Below are 21,351 nucleotides of genomic sequence, written 5' to 3'. Positions count from 1 at the left end.
CATTGTATACATATACTATGATTCATCTAAAAGACTCCCTTTTTGATGAACAGTTAGATGAATAAAAATTGTTTGATGTTAAAAGCAGTTCTATAGTGAACAATCTTTTATAAATTTCTAAAGAAAAGATTATTGCAATTAGTAATTCTACTAGTTGCTGGATTGTACAATGTACTTTGTGTGTGTATATATATGATTTTTAAAAGAACACTGCACTATTTGGCTGTTCCTCAAAATTTTAACCAGAGTTACCTTATGACTGAGCAATTCCATTTCTATGTACCAAATCAAGAGAAATGAATAAATAGGTTTGTACAACAATTTGTGCATGAATGGTTATAGCAGCATTATCTGTAACAGGCAAAAAGTGGAAACAACCTATCAGGTGATGATTAGGTAATCAAAATGTGGTATATTTGTACATGGAATGCTATTCAGAAATAAAGAGGAGTGAAATTCTCATATGTACTGCAACCAGGATAAACCTGAAAGACATGATGCTTAGTGAAAGAAGCCAGTCACAAAAAAATCATGCATCATATGACTTCATTTGTATGAAATATCCAGAAGAAGCAAATGTGAAGAGCCAAGCAATAGATTGGTGGTTTTCTAGGGCTGAGGATGGGGGGAAGGGAGATGAGGGCACAGGGGACTGAGTGGGTGAGTGCAGGAAATGGAAAATGACTGCAAGTGAGTACACAGTTTCTTTGGAGGATGATGAAAATGTTCTCCAATTAGGTTATAGTGATGGTTACACAACTCTCTGTGTATACTAAAAACCATTGAACTGTAGACTTTATATGATAAGCTTTATGGTCTATAAATTATATCTCAATAAAACTTTTTTTTTTTTCCGCAAAAAAGATACTGCTAAATTGCCATTCTAAAAGAACATTTGTTAGTGTTCTTTGGTCGCAAGCAATAGAAATGGATTCTGGCCAAGTTAAGTAAGAAGGGGAATTTTTGAAAGAACACTAAGTAGGTAGCTCATAAAATTAAATAGGAGAAGTTGTCTTCTCTGCACTCATTTCTCCACAGCAGAAATTTTTGTTTTACTGCCTGGGCAGTAGCCTGGCTGTGAGTGTTTTGTGTGTAAAGGTGGAGGAATTGGGTGGTCTGAATACAGACATTGTTAATCTTTTCTTGTCAAGCCTGTGTCTCATTCCTACCTTCTCTCTTTTCTCTTGCAATTCTCTGGAAGCAGCAGGACAAACTGTCCTCCTGCTTGGGAGCGCAGGAAGCTGCAGCTGTTTCTGCCGTGATATGTCAGGACTAGTTCTTTCATCTGCTTTCCCTACTCAGAAACTTAGAAATAATTCCACATATGTTGTTGTAGGTTTATATTTTTAAAAATTACTCATTTTCATGAGACCTCAGGAGGGGAGAATATTTGACTTTTTAAAAATAGGATTAGCTCGTGGTTTTGTTTCAGCTTCCTTTTTCCCCCCTACTTTATTAGTTTCTCTGTTTATCTTTGTTAATTCCATTCTTCTAATTTTTTGGTTTCTGTAAAGTTAATATATGGCTAATTTTATCTTTCCTTCAGAAATCCCCTTGATAGGGATCCCTGGGTGGCTCAGTGGTTTAGCGCCACCTTTATCCCAGGGCGTGATCTTGGAGACCGGGGATCGAGTCCCCCATTGGGCTCCCTGCATGGAGCCTGCTTCTCCCTCTACCTGTGTCTCTGCCTCTCTCTATGTCTCTCATGAATAAATAAATAAATAAAATCTTTTAAAAAAAATCCCCTTGATATAAAAAGTAAGAAAAAAATTGTGAGATGCTTAGACAGCTTCTAAGTGTGTCATTTCCATATGGACGAATTCACCGTCACATAGAGCTGTTTCTTGTAGACAGAGCCTATAAGAGTAGGCACCTAACTGACTATGCCACCCAGGCACCCCTACCATTTTGGTTTTTATGTGCGAGGCAGTATGCTATATATGAAGTACTTATGTTAAGTGTTAATTTTTTTAAAGATTTTATTTATTTATTCATGAGACACACACACAGAGAGAGAGAGAGAGAGAGAGAGAGAGAGAGGCAGAGACACAGGCAAAGGGAGAAAGAAGCAGGCTCCATGCAGGAAGCCCGATGTGGGACTGGATCCTGGGCCTCCGGGATCACGCCCTGAGCCAAAGGCAGACGCTCAACAGCTGAGCCACCCAGGCATCCCAAGTATTAACATTTTTAACATTTGTTAAAATGTTATTTTATTCTCATTTTTATTCTCATTTTACTGATGGAGAAGCTGAGACTTTAAGGTGAAGTAACTTGCTAATGTCACACAGCCATGAAGTGGTGGAGATGGGATTCAGATGATACGATTCCAGAACTTAGGCTCTTAACCACTACATTCTGTGGCATCTGCAGTGTATTTGTGACTACATTTTTCTTTTCTTTTTTTTTTTTGTGACTACATTTTTGATAACATTTTATTTTGAAATAATTTCAAACATATCCAGTTCTTGCAAGAATGAAACCAAGAAATCCTATATATTCTTCACTTAGATTACCCAGTTTTTAACATTTTACCATGTCTGCCTTAATGATCCCCCACAATATGCACATACCCAAATCAGTGTTTTCTTCTGAACCATTAAGGGTAAGCTGGAGGCATTACACCCACGTAAATACTTCCAAGTGTATTTTCTAAAAACAAAGATACTCTCTTAAATAACCATCCATTGATTCTAGGAAATTAACCTTAATACAATACTACGATAGATATCATTCGTATTTTACTGATGTCTCAATAATGTTCTTTTATTTTTTAAGATTTATTTATTTATTTACTCATGAGAGACACAGAGAGAGGCAGAGACATAGGCAGAGGGAGAAGTAGGCTCCCTTCGAGGAGCCTGTTGTGGGACTCGATCCCAGAACCCCAGGATCACAGCCTGAGCCCAAGGCAGACACTCAACCACCGAATCACCCAGGTGCCCGTCTCAATAATGTTCTTAATAGCAAAACATGAAAGCAGAAGCTTTGCCCCTCTGCCACTCCTTTTTGGTCCAGGATTATATGTTTTATTTAGTAGTTGTGCCTCTTTAGGCTCCTTTGGCCTCAAATCATCCTTCAGTTTATCCTCGTCTCATTTTGGGTTTTCTGATTTTCCCCTCTGAATAGATTCAGGTTTTGCATTTTGGGGAGGAATCTCACAGGAGTTAACTGCTGTGTCCTTTGTAAGTGCATCATATCAGGAAGGGATTGATGTTTTGTTTCAGTACTGGTGAGGTTAACTTTTATTACTTTGTTGATAATAGTCTACTGCTGTGTTTCCCACTGTAAAGTTAAATATTTTGTACTTTTATTAATAAGTAGTAAGCATTTTGGGAAGAACTAATTTGAGACTCTATAAATATCCTATTCCTTATCCAACTTTCACCAATGAGTTTATCCATTATTCTTTTCTGCATTTATCATTATCCTAGATTTGCCCAGCGGAAACTCCCGTCAGTCTGAGAGAAGTCCTTTTGATATGTCCATATTGTTCTTTGGATACTTCCTTACTTCCTGTCATCACAGGACGTTCCACGTTTATCTTGTACTTTCCTTACTCTAGTGGTGGAATCAGACTGTTCTTTAAGGAGCCTTGGTTCCTCATAGTGGAAAATAGTATTTGGAAATCAAGATGATGTCACCATATATACTCATTGTTACTCAAGTGGCATTGATTTTGGACTTTTTAGACAGAGCTAGGAGATTTATACATCTCTATGTATAAATATATGTGTATGTAATGTAATGACTATATATGAAATGTATATATACTTTATATATATACATTTATATCTATATATGTGTGTTACTATATTTGCATAATTATATAAAACTGTAAGTTTATACTGATGTCCCAGTTCTGTCCGTAGATTTATTCTATCTACCCTTCTGCTTTTCTGTATTTGTACTTTGCTTCTCCAACTGCGAGGATCGTGACTCCAGTTATCCCTAGTACATTTACTTATCTGACCTGTATCCTTGCTGTCGCCAATTTCCTGACCCCATGGACCTTCTTCTTGACCCTGGTTCCACCATACATATGGCCACACGGGCTGACTTACTCCTGGCTCCCATGGTTACATCTTTAAAGTAACATTTAATTACATTTTATTTCTTCTTTTCCTTTATTGTCCAGGTCTCCCAAGATTTGCCAGCCAACCAGAACCTTCTTCAGTTTATGCTGGCAACAGTGCAATTCTGAATTGTGAAGTTAATGTAGATTTGGTCCCATTTGTGAGGTGGGAACAGAACAGACAGCCTCTTCTTCTGGATGATAGAATTATCAAACTTCCAAGTGGAACACTGGTTATCAACAACGCTACTGAAGGAGATGGGGGACTTTATCGCTGCGTAGTTGAAAGTGGTGGGCCACCGAAGTATAGCGATGAAGCTGAATTAAAAGTTCTTCTTCCAGGTATTAATTTATTTATCAGGATTTACGGCTTTATGTTTATTAATGGATAAAAATTGTTCTGTTAGAATTTTCTTTTTTATTTTCTTTTTTATTTTTTTAAAGATTTTATTTATTCAGAGAGAGAGAGAGAGGCAGAGGGAGAAGCAGGCACCATACAGAGAGCCTGATGTGGGACTCGATCCCAGGTCTCCAGGATCACAACCTGGGCTGCAGGCGGCACTAAATCGCTGCGCCACCGGGGCTGCCCAGAATTTTCTTTTTTAATAAACACTGTTAAATACGTAGTGTGACAAATTAATGTCAGCATAAGGAGTCTCAGTTTCTTATAGGCGGAGAAAAGAAAATGTGCCAAGAAAATTCACTCTTTAGTGAACACATTAGTAGACATTTATGAAGTGATAAAGTGTATTTAATATTTAACATCAATGGCATTCTTCTTGGCCAACGAAGCACGAGGTCTAGGTCTTTAGTCAAGCCTGTATCTGGTCCTTCCCTATAATAGGATATGTCATATAGTTAGGTCTCTTGTCAGAATCTGAGACTCAGGCTAGTTCATATAAGGGATGGGCAGAGTGGTAACTAATATATCAGCTCTGGAGACACTGGTGAGCAAGAGTTCTTGGATCTTTATAACATTCCCCCATTTTAGTGTAAACTCACCCCCCTCTTCGCTCTCTGTGGGTTCTCACTCTCTGTGTCCATGCTGGCTCTCCTGGTCTGCTTTGCGTGTCTTTTCTCAGCTGTGTAACTTCTGCTTACTCATAACTTCCTCTCGTGTGTTGCTCATCAGAGTCCTGCTAGCCTCTTGCTGTCTCCCGGCCTTTCGGCTTCTGTTCCCATTGCTGGGTGCCTGATTCCGACTGTTGGGTGCCTGATTCCACATTTCTTCCTTCAAACCTGAGTTTATGAATATAATTGGCCATGCTTACATTGGGCAGATTTTTTACATACAACTATTCCCCATAGTCTAATTTTTAGTGTATTGATTGGCTTGCAAAGCAAGACCAGTGTTGAGCAGCAGCGCTTGAGGATGTTCTTGGTGGGCTTTGGACTGATTTTATTTTAATGCATTTTCTTTCTTGTGTCATCATCATCCATGCTCTTATCATTACTGTCCCTGTGTATTTTCAGCTCAGCAGCCACAGTTATTTTTTTAAATGTATATTAGATTACAAAATAAAATATATATTAGATCATGTTACATCTCTGCTCAAAACCTAATGGTTTCTCATCTCAGAGTAAGGGTTAAAGTCCTTGGCCTGTAGGCTTTGTATCATCTTAATGCCACCATCCTCCTCATCTCTCTCCTTCCTTTTTTTTTTTTTTTTTAATCTCTCTCCTTCCATCTGGTACTCTCTCTCACTCTGTGATTGTAGCCTCCTTATGTTTCCAGGACACTCCAGACATTCTTTTGCTTTAGAGTCTTCCTACTTCAGGGCCATTTGCTTTGCCTGGGATCCTCTTCCCTCATATATACGGCTGACACAACCATCTTATTTCTCTGCTCAAATATCACTTCATTAGTTAAGCCGTCCTTGACTGCTGTTTAAAACAACAATCTTCCATATCCACTGTGGTGCTTTCCTCTTTCTCCTTAATTTTACTTCAGAACATATCCACTGTCTGACATATACAATGTCTTTTATTTCTTATCTCTCTCCCCTAGTAGTATATAAGGTTAACAAGGGTAGGGAATTTTGTCTGCTGCCAAGAATGGTAACTGGCACATAGAAGGCAGTAAATATTTGTTCAAGTTTATTTGTTTCTTTCAAAATATAATTAAATCTAACTAAATCCAGGGCAGCCCGAGTAGCTCAGCAGTTGGGTGCCTGTCTTCGGCTCAGATCATGATCCTGGGATCTAGGATCGATCGAATCCCGCATCGGGCTCCCTGCAAGGAGCCTGCTTCTCCCTCTGCCTATGTCTCTGCCTCTCTCTCTCAGTCTGTGTCTCTCATGAATAAATAAATAAATAAATCTTTTTTTTAAAAAAAAAAATCTATCTAAATACAGATGGGGAAAAAAAGAGAACTATTGCCACATTGCAGCATCTTCCAGCCTGCTTTCTGACTTGCTTTACATGGCAGAGATCCTGTCTTTGCTCTATGCCTGGGGTACCATTCAAGCAAATCCTCAAAATCAGATCCAAGGAAATGAGATTTTCAGTGTCAAAGGTTGAACCACACCACTCAATATCTGAAACAAAAACAAAGTACTGAATGTTTTATTTACTTATATAAGAGAAAAACCATGGTTGTTAAGCATGTAGTTTTCTTGAATAATGAAAACTACTGACCTCGTATGGAATTTTGGGGAAGACGTTATTTTTGGTGTGTTTGTTAAGAGGCAAGAGTGGGTTGATGTCAGCCATAGAGGCATATTTTATGGTTGGTTACAGAGGTGAGAACAGGTTAATGTCAGCTACAGAAGCAAGTGATTCCACTGCTGAATGGCTGACTTTTAAAGCCTGAGGCTATCACTCATTGGCTGGCTTTCAAAGGCTTGTTCACTGAAGCAAGCTGTCACTGATCCATTAGACAATGTTTACTTGTTACCATGGCTACAGAACTGTCATCGATTAGTTGCACAAGTTTAAAGCCAGCCCTAGTGGTTGTTACCATGGCTGTAGAACATCTTTTCCTGAGAGTATGGGGACAAGAGTCATATCTCTTTACCTGAGAATGATCTTTTTTCTCAAAACTTAACATTGGAAATACCTCTCCATCAAGTAGAGAACCGTGTCTTCTACCCATTAGGGTGTGGCCTTTTCAGACGTCTGTAAGAGGGCAGCTGTATAAAGTGAACATACACAGAGTGGTAGCCTAATAGTTGTACCATTGTAAAAATCAAGGGATCGACAAAGTGAATAAATTAAAGAGATGAAATTCAGAAAGATTTACGGAAGTAACACACAGATGTAGGGAGATGTAAAGGAAACCTCTTACAATATCTCTGTGAATGGAGAGGATGCTGGTAAGGTTCTGGGCTTGCTCAGTCTTTTCTCTCTTTGTACCACTCATGAAACATTTACTTTATTCAGTCTTAATGTGAAGGGGACTTGTGTCAGATATCCTTCAGTTGACCAATAAGCACTTTGAAGTTAGGAGCTATATACCTTCTACATCTTTAAGGCTCCCAGAGAGCCTTGCACAATGCACATTCAAGTGACTTAAGAAATGTTTGCTAATTTTATTTTTTTAAGATTTATTTATTTTAGTGGGGGAGGGGCAGAGGGAGATGGAGACAGAGAATCTCTCCATGCCCAAAGTGGGGCTTGATCTCACCACCCTGAGATCATGACCTGAAGAGAAGTCAAGAGTTGAACCTTTATGGGACACCTGGGTGGCTCAGCAGTTGATAGTCTGCCTTCGGCTCAGGGCATCATCCCACAGTCCCGGGATCAAGTCCCACATCAGGCTCCCTATGGGGAGCCTGCTTCTCCCTCTGCCTGTGTCTCTGCATTTCTCTCTGTGTCTCTCATGCATAAATAAATAAAATATTTAAAAAAAAAGTTGGATGTTTAACCTACTGAGCCACCCAGGTGCCCTGAAATATTTCCTAATTTAAATGGAAATATAGTTAAGTTTAGCTAAATCATTTTTAGTTAAATATTTTGTTTTGCAGAGCCACATAGGGCACCTGGCTGGCTCAGTTTTGGTAAAGCATGCACCTCTTGATCTTGGGGTTATGAGTTTAAGCCCCCACTTTGGGCATGGAATCTAGTTTAAAAAACTAATAAAAAAAAAAAACAAACCACACAGACTGAACAGGAATTTGCCATTCCTCATCATTAATGTAGTAAAATGCTTTCTTAATCATTGTCTTTTATTTTTTAGATCCTGAGTTCACTTCAAACTTGGTATTTTTGAAACAACCTTCTTCCTTAGTCAGAGTCATTGGTCAGAGTGTGGTGTTGCCCTGTGTTGCTTCAGGACTTCCTACTCCAACCATTAGATGGATGAAAAATGAGGAGGCTCTTGACACAGAAAGGTAATGTTGTCTGCCTAAAAGCCTCTTTGAACCGTAGCTTGAGACTTGGTCTAATCTAATTTGAGACTACTGATTAATAATGAAAAAAAAATGGTTATCTACTTTATTTTTGTTTAAATCCATTATAATGTTCATTTATCATTCTTGAAAGAGTTTATATGCTATCTATGATTAAGATGTTTAAAGAAAAAATTGCTTTCAAAATATTAAGCTCTTTCTGAGTTGTAGTATCCTCAGCTTAAGGCCTCAAGACCTCCTTCCCTAAATTGTTGCAGGAGTTTCTGGTCCTGACTGGCCTGAGGCTTCTCATTCATTTTCACATGCATTTTGTTGATAGTAGTCTGTTCCTTTATTCTAACAATAGAAAAGAATATATTCCTCATCCTTCTGTTTTTGCCTTTTAGAATCATACCAGCCTTCTTTTAGGATCACAAATTCTCCATCTTCCACAAAAACCTTTTCTCTTAACATCAGCTATCCTGTCATCCCTCATTATTTCCTTATTTCTCTGTTGTATTGTGATAAAAGAACTGAGGTAGTGGTGGCAGTGGTATTTAGATTTTTTTTTTTCAAAACAAAGTTATCTTGTGTGTTGTATAGAATGTTTAGTATCATCCTTGGCCTCTACTCACTAGATGCCAATAGCACTAGTTGTGACAACCAAAAATGTTTCTGGATGTTGCCAGATGTCTCCTGGGGCACAAAATGGTCCCCTGTTGCAGTGCTATCCAATAGAGGTAACGACGCAAGCCACATAGGTAATTTAACATATGTAATTTTGGTAGCTAGATTTTAAAAAAAACTAAGATGTACATGTGCACTACTAAGTATGATAATAATTTATATGATGCACCAGCTAAAGTGAAATGTAGGTCTACCAAAACAATAAAGTTGTGGTTAGTGTTGCTTCAGCTTTTACATTTAAATAGGAATAAAATTCAGAGTTCAGTTCTTAAGTCATTCCAGCCACATTTCAATTGTCAGAGGACACCTGTGGCTAGTGACTATTGATTTCAACCAAGCAGTTCTAAAGATTCCCAACTGAGTAATGCAAAGTAAGTTGACAGTCTTTTATGTCCTGCAGTAACCAAGACCTGAGAAAGAGGAATCTGTCTCATCAGCTTGGTGAACAACCATCAGTGATAGATGAGGATGATAGAATGCAGTATAAGGTGTTCATTAGCAAAACTGATGGTATCATCTTCAATATCACCTCTTTGTCAGCACCCATCCAGTCACCAACTACTTCTACCTATATTATACTTCCTTTCTCCAGTTGAGTATCATGCAAAAAATTTATAAGACTTCAAGGGAATATTTAAAACTTATGCTAACTGAAACATAGAGAAAGTTTAAAAAGGGGATAAAAATTTGAGCTCTTAGAGTAGAAGTTTTAATTGGCTACATATTAGAACAAAATCTTCATCAGGAGTAGGAAAGCTGGGGTGCCTGGGTGACTGTCAGTCAAGTGTCCATCTTCATTTTGGCTCAGGTCATGATTTCGGAGTTGTGAGATCAAGCCCTGAGTTGGGCTCCATACTCAGTGGGCAGTCTGCTTAGATTTTTTTTCTCTCTCCCTCCCTCTACCCCTCCCCCTGCTCGACATGCATATACTCTCTCAAATAAATACGTCTTTAAATTTTTAAAATTTTATTTATTTATTTGAGAGAGAACGCAAGTGGGGAGAGGAGCCACAGGAGGAGGGAGAGGGATAAGCAGACTCTGCACTGATCCTGGAGCCTGACCTGGGGATTGATCCTAGGACTCTGAAATCATGACCTGAGCCGAAACCAAGAGTAGGTCGCTTAACCAACTGAGACACCCAGGTGCCCCAGAGATAAAGAAATCTTAAAAAAAAAAAAAAAAAAAAAAAAGTAGGAAAGCTGAAAGAGGTTATTTTAAAAGATTTTTTATTTTATCACCATAGAAGGTACATTTTGAAGATAATTGATGAGAAAGGAATTTGGTTTCTTATATAAAAATAAAAATGAGGATTGCTGTGATTCTTGTTTGCTTATTCAATAATTATTCAACAAATGTTTATTGAATGCCAATTATATTAGGCACTATTCTAGTCATTGGGACAGAGTAGTGAAACAAATAGAGTTTTGCTGTTATGAATCAGCTATTCTGGTGGGGAAGAGTCAGGAAGTAATTATTTAAACATGTAAAATTTCAGTTTATGATAAGTGCTAGGAAGAAAATTAAGACAAAGTATGCCAGGGATGCTAAGAAAGGTAGAGGTAGGATTGCTGTCTTATATAGTGTGTTGGATAGTTGTTCTCTTAGTAAGGTGATTCTCATTCTGGGGTCTAGATGTGGGTTGAGGTATACAAATCATGGTAGAAATGTTACAGACCTTCCTTTTATGTTGTATAAAATTATGTTGGATTTTATTCAAAGATATTTTTAGGGGAAATGTTTTTGAATTAAACCAAATGTGGGGGGATGCCCAGGTGATTCAGTGGTTGAGTGTCTGCCTTTGGCTCAGGGCGTGATCCTGGAGTCCCGGGATCGAGTCCTGCATTGGGCTCTCCGCAGGGGGCCTCCTTCTCCCTCTGCCTGTGTCTCTGCCTCTCTCACTGTGTGTCTCTCATGAATAAATAAATAAAATATTTTAAAAATAAACCAAATGTGGGTATATCATGGCTAGTAATATATCTCTCTGAATTTGAAGGATAAATCAGAAGACTTAAGACTGAATAGACTGTTTTCTACCTTGAGTTCTCTAGGCTTCTGAATACTTGGGTTATGTGGTAGAAAAGTCTGAGAAACAGTGTTTTGTTATATACCACTGTCTCAGTGTGTCCATCCTCTTACAACCATGTAAGAGGTGGACAGTGCTGATGGTGTTCACATCGGTCTTTCCAGACCCTAGCATAGTGAATGGCATGTAATGGGGGTGGGGAGAGTGGTGACCAATATTTTTTGGTCAGATGTCTGTAGTATAGGAAAGTCTGAGTACTTCAGGTTAGATATAGGTAATTACTCAAAATGTCTGATTCTACAGTGCTTTATGAGATATGTAAATGGGCCTTAGGTAATAAATCATTTAAACTCCAGGTTAGAAAGAAATTTTGAAAAAAATTTTTAAAGATTTTATTTATTCATGAGAGACAGAGAGAGAGAGAGGCAGAGACACAGGCAGAGGGATAAGCAGGCCCCATGCAGGGAGCCTAACGTGGGACTTGATCCTGGGTCTCCAGGATCACACCCTGAGCTGAAGGGTGCACTAAACCACTGAGCCACCCGGGCTGCCCGAAATTTTGAAATTAGGAGAAACGTGGCTAAGAATCTAGATAGTGCTGGGCTGGCTCTGGTAAAAATCTTAAACTAATAGACATCCTTCTCTATTACTAATCTTAAGGCCTCTTTGAAAATGAATATTTTAAAACCTTAACTGGGAGGAGCTAAGATGCCAGAGTAGTAAGAGGACCCTAGGCTTGCCTCTTCCTTCAAATACAGCGAGGTAAACATCAGATCATTACCAAATCAAAATTAAATACCCAAGAAATTATCTGAGGACTGACAGAGCAAACTACACAATGAGAGGGAAAGAGGCTACAATATGGAAAATAGGAGGTGTGGAGATGTGATTTAGGGAAGAAACGGATCACAGATGCTGCAGAGGGCAGGGAGCCCTGATCATGGAGGGGGAAGAGGGGAAGAGAGAGAGAGACATGCAGGAAGTCACACAAGGAAAATACTTTCCCAAAATGGGAAAGCTAGAGCAGCTGATTTTTGTGAATTTTTACAACCAGTGAGGCTCAAAGATTGGAGTTTTAGAGGTCTGCGGCATGAGTGGTATGGAGCCCTGAGGGCACTGCAGTGCTCCTGTGGAGGAGGCAGATAATCAGGGACAGAGAGTGCAATCTGAGGATCCCCTGGGATGCACTGAAAGAGACATTTCCCCCTTCTTGGAACATATCTGGGAGAATTGGAGTTGGCATTGCCTCTCTGGGGACAGAAGAGCCAGCAGGCACCATTACCTCCTCTGCTCCTCAGCATAGGTACAGAGGGTGGCCAACTTGGACACTGGCTCTTTGTTGTGCTTTATTCCAAATTCCACACCCCTGCACTTTTGTGCAACTGCCCTTCTGGGACAAACCTGAATCAGTCCCAGTACAGCAAGACCCTTCCCTCATGGACCAGTGCGGGGGGAGGGGGGGTGGCATACCATGCCAGATCCCAGAAGTTTAGAGCTTTAAAACATAGCCAGCCTGCCTGGGATAGAACACAGGTGCACTGAGCTGCTGGGTGGGAAGATGGCCCAGACACAGACAGGTAAGGGACATCTGGGACACACGAGGGGAGATTGTTCACTCTTCTGGGAGGGCTTTCCAGACAGCAGTGAGTGCAAACTCCCCTCTCCATGGACAAGGCAGGGGGTTGGTGCCATTTTTCTCCCCTACTCCTCAGCACAGACTAACTTCAGTAAGCAGCACAGTGCCAACAATGACAGCCTAAGCCACTTACACCAAGTTCCACCCCCCTGCACTCTGCAAGTGCTGCTTTTCTCAGGTAAGTTTGCCTAAGAACCAGAGTAGTGGGCCCCTCCCCCAGAAGATCAGCATAACCCCCCGGCATGTACCAAGTCTACTGCTGACAGAGTTCTGCAAAGCTTCAAGTCTAGTGGAAATAGCATCAGGTCTCTTTTAACAAGCAGACAGACCAGAGCACACCTCGTTAAAACCCACCACACTCTGGCCAAGGTCTGAACACTCCCTGCTGCAGGCAAGGAGAAACTCTGCAGAGGACTGGCCTGAGGGAAAGAGCAGCCAAAACACAGCATCAGAGTGTATACAGCATATACCAGAGACACTTCCTGAAACGCAGACCCTAGACATCTTCTTTATAAAACCATTATTCTCAGGAGCAGGAAACAGAACAGGCTTTCCTAACACACAGAAGAGAGACACCTAGACATAATGCCAAGATGGAGGAATTTATCCCCAAAGAAAGAACAAGAAAAGGTCATGACCAGGGATCTAATCAAAACAGATACAGGCAATATGCCTGATTCAGAATTTAAAGCAAAAATCATAAGGATACTAGCTGGGCTTGAGAAAAGCATAGAGGACACCAGGGAGTCCCTTACCACAGAGACAAAAGGCCTAAAAACTAGTCAAGCCGAAATAAAAAATGCTATAACCAAGTTGCAAAACCAACTGCATGTAGTGACCATAAGGATGGAAGAAGCAGAGGAATGAATAAGTGGTATAGAAGATTAAATCATGAAAAACAAGCTTAAAAGAAGAAGGAAGAAAAATATTGGATCACAAATGCAGACTTAGGGAATGTAGTGACTCCATAAAGCATAATAACATTCATATCATAGGTGTCACAGAGGAAGAAGAGAGGGAAAAAGGGATAGAGGGTTTATAGCTGAAAGCTTACCTAACCTGGGGAAGGAAACAGAAACAGATATCCAAATCCAGGAGGCACAGAGAACTCCCAGAAAAGCCAACAAAAGCAGGCCAACACCAAGATATATTGTAGTGAAATTTGCAAAATATAAAGAAAAGAATTCCTAAGAGCAGCAAGACAAGAGAAGTCCCTAACTTACAAGGAAAAACAAATAGGGTTAGCAGCAGATCTATCCACAGAAACTTGGCAGGCCAGAAGGTAGTGATATATTCAACATACTGAATGGGAAAAATATGTAGATAAGAATACTCTATCCCACAAGGCTGTCATTCAGAACAGGAGAAATAGTTTCCCAGACAAAAACTAAAGGATTTTGTGAACACTAGCTAGTCCTCCAAGAAATATTAAAGGGGATTCTTGGGGAAAGAAAGACTAAAAGTGACAAAAACTAGAAAGAAAAAGAAAATCTTCAAAAATGACAAAACAAGTAATAAAATGGAACTAAATTCATATCACTCTGAATGTAAATGGACTAAAGGTACTATATCCTAATAAAAAGATCTATCCAACAAGACCTAACAATTATAAATATTTATGCCCCCAACTTAGGAGTACCCAAATACAAATAACAAACATAAAGGAATTTATTGATAATAATACAATAATAGTAGAGGACTTTAACACCTTACTTACATCAACAGATAGATAATCTAAGCAGAAAAACAACAAGGAAATAGTGGCTTTGAATGACACACTGGACCAGATGGATTTAACAGATATGTTCAGAACATTCCATTCTAAAGCAGTAGAATTACACATTCTTTTCAAGTGTACATAGGACATTCTCCAGAATAGATCACAAACTGGGTCACAAAATCAGTCCTCAGCAAGTACAAAATGATTGAGATCATACCATGCTTATTTCCCAACCACAGCCCTATGAAACGCTAAGTCAACCACAAGAAAAAATTTAGAAAGACCACAAATACATGGACGTTGAAGAACATCCTACTAAAAAATGAATGGGCCAAACAGGAAATTAAAGAAGAAATTTTTAAAATATATGGAAACAAAAGATAAAACACAAAAGTCCACAACTTTGGGGATGCAGCAAATCAGTCTTAAGAGGAAGGTATGTAGCAATACAGGCTCCTTAAGAAGCAAAAAAAAAAAAAAAAAAAAAAAAAAAAAATCTCAAATATGTAACCAAACCTTACACATAAAAGAATACAAATGAAACCTAAAGCCCGCAGAAGAAGGGAAATTATTAAGATTAGAGAAAAATAAAGGATATAAAAACACACACACACACAAAACCCCCAGTAGAACAGATTGATGAAACTAGGAGCTGGTTCTTTGAAAGAATTAATAAAATTAACAAACCCCTAGCCAGACTTACCAAAAAAGAAAAGAGAAAGGACCTAAATACAATCACAAATGAGAGAGGAGAGATCACAACTAACACCACAGAAATACAATTACAAGAGTATATTATGAAAAATTATATGCCAACAAATTGGGCAATCAGGAAGAAATGGATAAATTCCTAGAAACATATGAACTACCAGCACTAAAACAGAAAGAAGCAGAAAACTGAACAGACTGATAACCAGCAAAAAATTGAATCAGTAATCAGAAATCTCTCAACAAACAAGAGTCCAGGGCTAGATGGCTTCCCAGGGAAATTCTACCAAACATTTAAGGATTACTACCTATTCTTCTTAAACTGTTCCAAAAAAAATAGAAATGGAAGGAAACTTCCAAACTCATTCTACAAGGTCAGCATTACCTTGATTTCATAAACCAGATGAAGACCTCACTAAAGAAGTTAATTACAAGACAATATCCCTGATGAACATAGATGCAAAAATTCTCGATGAGATACTTGCAAATCAAATCCAACAGTACATTGAAAGAATCATTCACCATGATCAAGTGAGATTTATTTCTAGGCTACAAGCGTGGTTCAGTATTTGTAAGTCAATCACTGTGATATACCACATCAGTAAAATAAAGGATAAGAACCATATGATACTCTCAATAAGTGCAGAAAAAGCATTTAATGAAGTACGACATCCACTTTTCATAAAAACCCTCAATAAAGTAGGAATAGAGGGAATATACCTTAAGATCAAACCATATACAAAAGACCCACAGCTAATACCATCCTCAATGGGGAAAAACTGAAAACTTTTCCTCTAAGGCCAGGAAAAAGACAGGGATGTCCACTCTCACCATTGTTATTTAACCTAGTACTGGAAGCCCAGGTCTCAGCAATCAGACAACAACAACAACAACAAAAAAAATAAAAGACAGCCAAGGAAGGAAGAAGTCAGACTGTCACTGTTTGCAGATGACATGATATTTCATGTAGAAACCCTAAAGACTTCCAACAAAAAACTGCTAGAACTGATACCTGAATTCACTAAAGTCTCAGGATACAAAATCAACATACGGAAACCTATTGCATTTCTGTACGCCATAAAGAAGTGGCAGAAAGAGCAGTCCTGAATCAATCCCATTTACAATTGCACCAAAACCCATAAGATACCTAGGAATAAACCCCAACCAAAGAGGTAAAATATTTGTACTCTGATATAGAACACTGACAAAAGAAATTGAAGAGGACATAAAGAAGTGGAAAAACATTCTATGCTCATGGGTTGGAAGAGCAGATATTAAAATGTCTATACTGGGGATCCCTGGGTGGCGCAGCGGTTTGGTGCCTGCCTTTGGCCCAGGGCGCGATCCTGGAGACCTGGGATCGAATCCCACATCAGGCTCCCGGTGCATGGAGCCTGCTTCTCCCTCTGCCTGTGTCTCTGCCTCTCTCTCTCTCTCTCTGTGACTATCATAAAAAATAAAATAAAATAAAATAAAATAAAATAAAATAAAATAAAATAAAATAATAAAATAAAATAAATAAAATAAAATAAAATAAAATGTCTATACTACCCAAAGTAATGTATACATTTAATGCAGTTCTTAACCAAAATGCCACCAGCATTTCTCACAGAGCTAGAACAAACAATCCTAAAATTTGTATGGAACCACAGAAGACCCCAAATAGCCAAAGCAACCCTAAAAAAGCAAAGCAAAGCTGGAGGCATCACAATTCCAGATTTCAAGCTATATTACAAAGCTATAAACACCAAGATAGTATGGTACTTGCACAAAAACAGACACATAGATCAATGGAACAGAATAGAAAATCCAGAGATGGACCCACAACTACGTGGTCAACTAATACTCTTCAACAAGCAGAAAATAATATCCAGTGGGAAAAAGACTCTTTAACAAATGGTGCTGGGAAAATTGGACAGCAACATGCAAGAGAATGAAACTGGTTCACTTCCTTTTATCATACACAAAAATAAATTCAAAATGCACGAAAGACCGAAATGTGGGACAGGAAACCATCAAAATCCTAGAGAACACAGTCGGCAACCTCTTTGGCCTTGGCCCTAGCAACTTCTTGCTAGACTTGTCTTCAAAGGCAATGGAAACAGAAGGAAAAATGGACTGTTGGGTGTTCATCAAGATAAAAAGCTTTTGCCCAATAAAGGAAACAGTCAACAAAACTAAGACAACCTTTTGAATGGGAGAAGATATTTGCAAATGACTTATCTGATAAAGGGTTAGTATCTAAAATCTATAAAGAACTTATAAAACTCAGCACCTCAAAAACAATCCAGTTAAGAAATAGGCAGAAGACTTGAAGGGACATTTTTCCAAAGAGGACATCCAGATGGCTAACAGACATATGAATAGATGCTCAACATCATTCATCATCAGGGAAATACAAATCAAAACTACAATGAGATATCACCTCACACCTGTCAGAAGGACTAAAATTAACAACACAGGAAATGAGGATGTGGAGAAAGGGGAACCAACCTTCTTAGACTATTGGTGGGAATGCAAACTGGTGCAGCCACTCTGGAAAACAGTATGGAGATTCCTCAAAAAGTTAAAAATAGAACTGCTCTATTATCCAGCAGTTGCACTACTAGGTATTTATCCAAAGAATACAGAAATACTGATTCAAAGGGACACATGTACCCTGATGTTTATAGCAGCATTATGAACAATACCAAATTTTGGGAGGAGCTCAAATGTCTGTCAACTGACAAATAGAAGATACACACACACACACACACATACATACATACCATGGAATAATATTACTCAGCCGTTAAAAAGAGTGAAACCTTGCCATTTGCAATGATGTGGATGGAGCTAGAGAGTATTATGCTGAGTGAGAAAAGTCAGAGAAAGATATACTATATGATTTCATTCATATGTGTAATTAAAGAACAAAACAAATGAGCATGGTTGTGGGGGGAGAAAAGAGAGAGGGAAGCAAACCATAACAAGGAACCTTAACTATAGAGAACAAACTGAGGGTTGCTGGAGGGAAGGTAGGTGGGGGTTGGGCTAGAATTGTAATGAGCACTGGCTATTCTATGTAAGTAATGAATCACTCATTTCTACTCCTGAAACTAATATTACACTATATGTTAACTAAATGTAATTTAAATAAAAACTTGAAACAAAATAAATAAATGAATAGGTTTTTTGACCATAAATAAATAAACATTACCATGACTTCTGTAACAGTCTTAAGAATTGATATATTTACCTAATCTTCCCATCACATTTGTTCAGATCCAAACCAAACATAGCTATTGAAGGAGAGGTAATAGAAATGTATCCCATTCGTAGAGTAGTTTTATTTTAAATGGAGAGAATCCAGAAAATACAATGCTAAAATGCAGAGCAACTGACAGCACAATGTTATTTGGTAACCAAGTAATGTTCTATTTTGATCAGAGCCCATCTGCAAAGGAACAGGTTATAGTTATAGAAATGCTTAATGTATTATAATTGACAATAGTAGAAAGATTAGATTATTCTAAAAACAAGTGCAGGAGTAACATTTCTGGGAAGATGGAATAAATGGTTTTTTTTCCCTATTCTTCCCACTACTAGGCTTCCCCAGGCTTTATATGTAAAACAAACCTAAGAGGACTCTGGGGGTGCTCCGTCAGTTTAAGCATCCAACTCTTGATCCCAGCTCAGTGCTTTATCTCAGGGTTGTGACTTCAAACCCTGCGTTGGGCTCCATGCTAGACATGGACTCTAAAAGGTAGAGAGAAGAAGACTGACTGACTAGAGGCCTTGTGACCCAAGGAAGAACATGATGATGAGTTTCTTGGATTTTGTTTTTGCCTCATATATCCAAACTTGAGCTGAAGAAGCTGGCAACCTGGAAATGCAAACAGGCACATTCAGAAGTGTTAGAGTTCTTAACAAATGTGTGCTCTCTCTAGCCATAGGACCAGGAAAGGCGAAGCATAGCGAGACAAAAAGTGTTAGACTCTAATTACTCCTACTTTAACCAAACTACAGAAGAAACTGTGGCCCCATCTTCACCCATGTGAGCAAAAGCCAAGTGGGAAGGCTAGACTTCCACCCTCACCAGGTAGTAATGAGATACCCCAGCCTATATGGTATCAGAGGCTAAATAGCCAAAACTTTCATCTCAACCAGGCAGTATCAAGACCCTCTCCTTTGCCATGTTAGTAGAAACCACATGGCAGTAAATAAGAAACATTTCTCTTCCCTCCCCACAGGGGTGATATTAAAGGTGGACTTGTGGAGAGTTAGAACTTTCCTCATCGTGTAATATTGAGGCCCCTCCTCCATGGTGTCAGTGGACACCATGTGGAGAATGGCAGCGAAGTATTCCAACTGCACCAGCCAGAGGGCAGTATTAGTGGAGGCCTAGTGGGGAGTCAGAATTCCCAACCCTGTTAAGGAATAATGAGGAATCACCACCTCCCCTCAGGTATTAAAGTGAAGACTGAGTAGGGAACCTGGACTTCCACCTCCATTTGACAGTAATGAGTGGTACCTCCTCCTTCCTCTAGAGCAAGTCAGCAGAAGCCAGCTAATAAAAAAATAAAAATAAAATTAAAATTTAAAAAAAATTTAAAAAAGAAGCCAGCTAATATGAAAGGTTTAGTGAGATCCAGGGTCTCATAATACCCCAGATATCCAGATTTCAGTTAAAAATCACTCACCATACCAAGAACCAAGAAGATCTCAAATGAAAAATACAATAAATGTCAACAATGAGATGGCAGGTTTTAGAATATCTGATATATTTTAAAGCAGTCACCATAAAAATTCTTCACTTGAAATGCACTTGAAACAAATGAAAAAAATAGACTATCTCAGCAGAGACATAGAAAAGTCTCCTCAGGGCAGCCCCAGTGGCTCAGTGGTTTAGCGCCGCTTTCAGCCTGGGGTGGGATCCTGGAGGCCCTGGGATCGAGTCCCATGTTGGGCTCCCTGCATGGAGCCTGCTTCTCCCTCTGCCTGTGTCTCTGCCTCTCTCTCTCTCTCTCTCTCTCTCTCTCTCTCTCTGTCTCTCATGCATAAATAAAGAAAATCTTAAAAAAAAAAAAGAAAAGTCTCCTCAAACAAATAGCAGATTTAAAGAATCAAGTAGAAAATTTTGAATTTAGACAATAAAAAAAGAAGAAGAAAAGCTTCATTGGATGGGCTTAGCAGTAGACTGGATGGGACAGAGGAAAGAATCAGTGAACTAGAAAAAAAGACAATGGTCAGTATTCGGACTAAAGTAGAGGATGCTACTACAGATCCTACAGGCATCAAAACGATAATAAGGGCACTCTATAAGAAACTATACAGATGTATATTTGACAACTTATATATAAACTACTTGCTCCAAAACACAACTTACCACATCTAACCCAATATGAAATAGTTTGAATAAGTGTCTGTTAAGGAGATTGACTTTGTAATTTTAAGGCTCCCAAAAAAGAAGTTTCCAGGCCCAGATAGTTTCACTGGAGAATTCCAGTGTTTAAAAAAGCCGGTTGGCATCAGTTCTACACAATCTCTCCAGAAAATAAAAGAGAAGGAATTGAAGCTAGTATCACACTGATACCAAAACCAGACAAAGACAGTACAAAAAAGAAAACTACAGGCCAACAGGTGAATATTCTCCATGAATATAAATATAAAAATTCTTAACAAAATACTAGCAAATAGCATTCATGTGTGTGTATATACATTCAAATATGTGTGTATATTTTTATATAATATGTATGTATGTGTATTTTTATACCATAACCAAGTAGGGTTTATTTCAGGGATGCAAGGCTAATTCAGTATTCCAAAATCAATATAATCTATCATACTAACAAAGAAAAGACCTACATGATCAAATTAATAGAGAAAAAGTATTTAACAAAATTGAACACCCTTTCATTATTTTAAAAGAAACCTTCAGAAAAATAACTTAGAAACATATACAGAAAACTTACAAGCTAACATATTTAATGGTGAAGGATAATACTTTCCCCTTAAGATCAAAAACTAGTTAAGGAAGTTCACTGTCCATGCTAGAAGTTCTCGCCAGTTCAATAAGACAAGGAAAAGAAAAAGAAAAAGCACACAGATTAAAAAGGAAAAAATAAAATAGTCTATTTGAGATGATATGTTTGGCTACAAACAAAATCCCAAGGAATCTGCAAAAAAAAAAAAAAA

The 21,351-nt window shown here is 38.5% G+C and overlaps 1 protein-coding gene across 4 annotated transcripts in view; it reads left to right on the top strand.

Moving 5' to 3' along the window:
- The window catches only part of NEO1 (neogenin 1), a 240,070-nt gene that overhangs the window by 70,034 nt on the left and 148,685 nt on the right, over positions 1–21,351 (top strand). For all 4 annotated transcript variants that reach the window (XM_055319824.1, XM_055319823.1, XM_055319825.1 and 1 more), the window contains exons 3-4: positions 4,136–4,414; positions 8,250–8,403. In XM_055319824.1, the coding sequence (XP_055175799.1) occupies positions 4,136–4,414; positions 8,250–8,403 (433 nt within the window). The remainder of the gene's footprint in view (positions 1–4,135; positions 4,415–8,249; positions 8,404–21,351) is intronic.

This window comes from Nyctereutes procyonoides, unplaced genomic scaffold, assembly GCF_905146905.1.
Source record: "Nyctereutes procyonoides isolate TBG_1078 unplaced genomic scaffold, NYPRO_anot_genome, whole genome shotgun sequence".
Classification (NCBI taxonomy): domain Eukaryota; kingdom Metazoa; phylum Chordata; class Mammalia; order Carnivora; family Canidae; genus Nyctereutes; species Nyctereutes procyonoides.
This window is presented reverse-complemented; position numbering and strand designations above follow the sequence as displayed.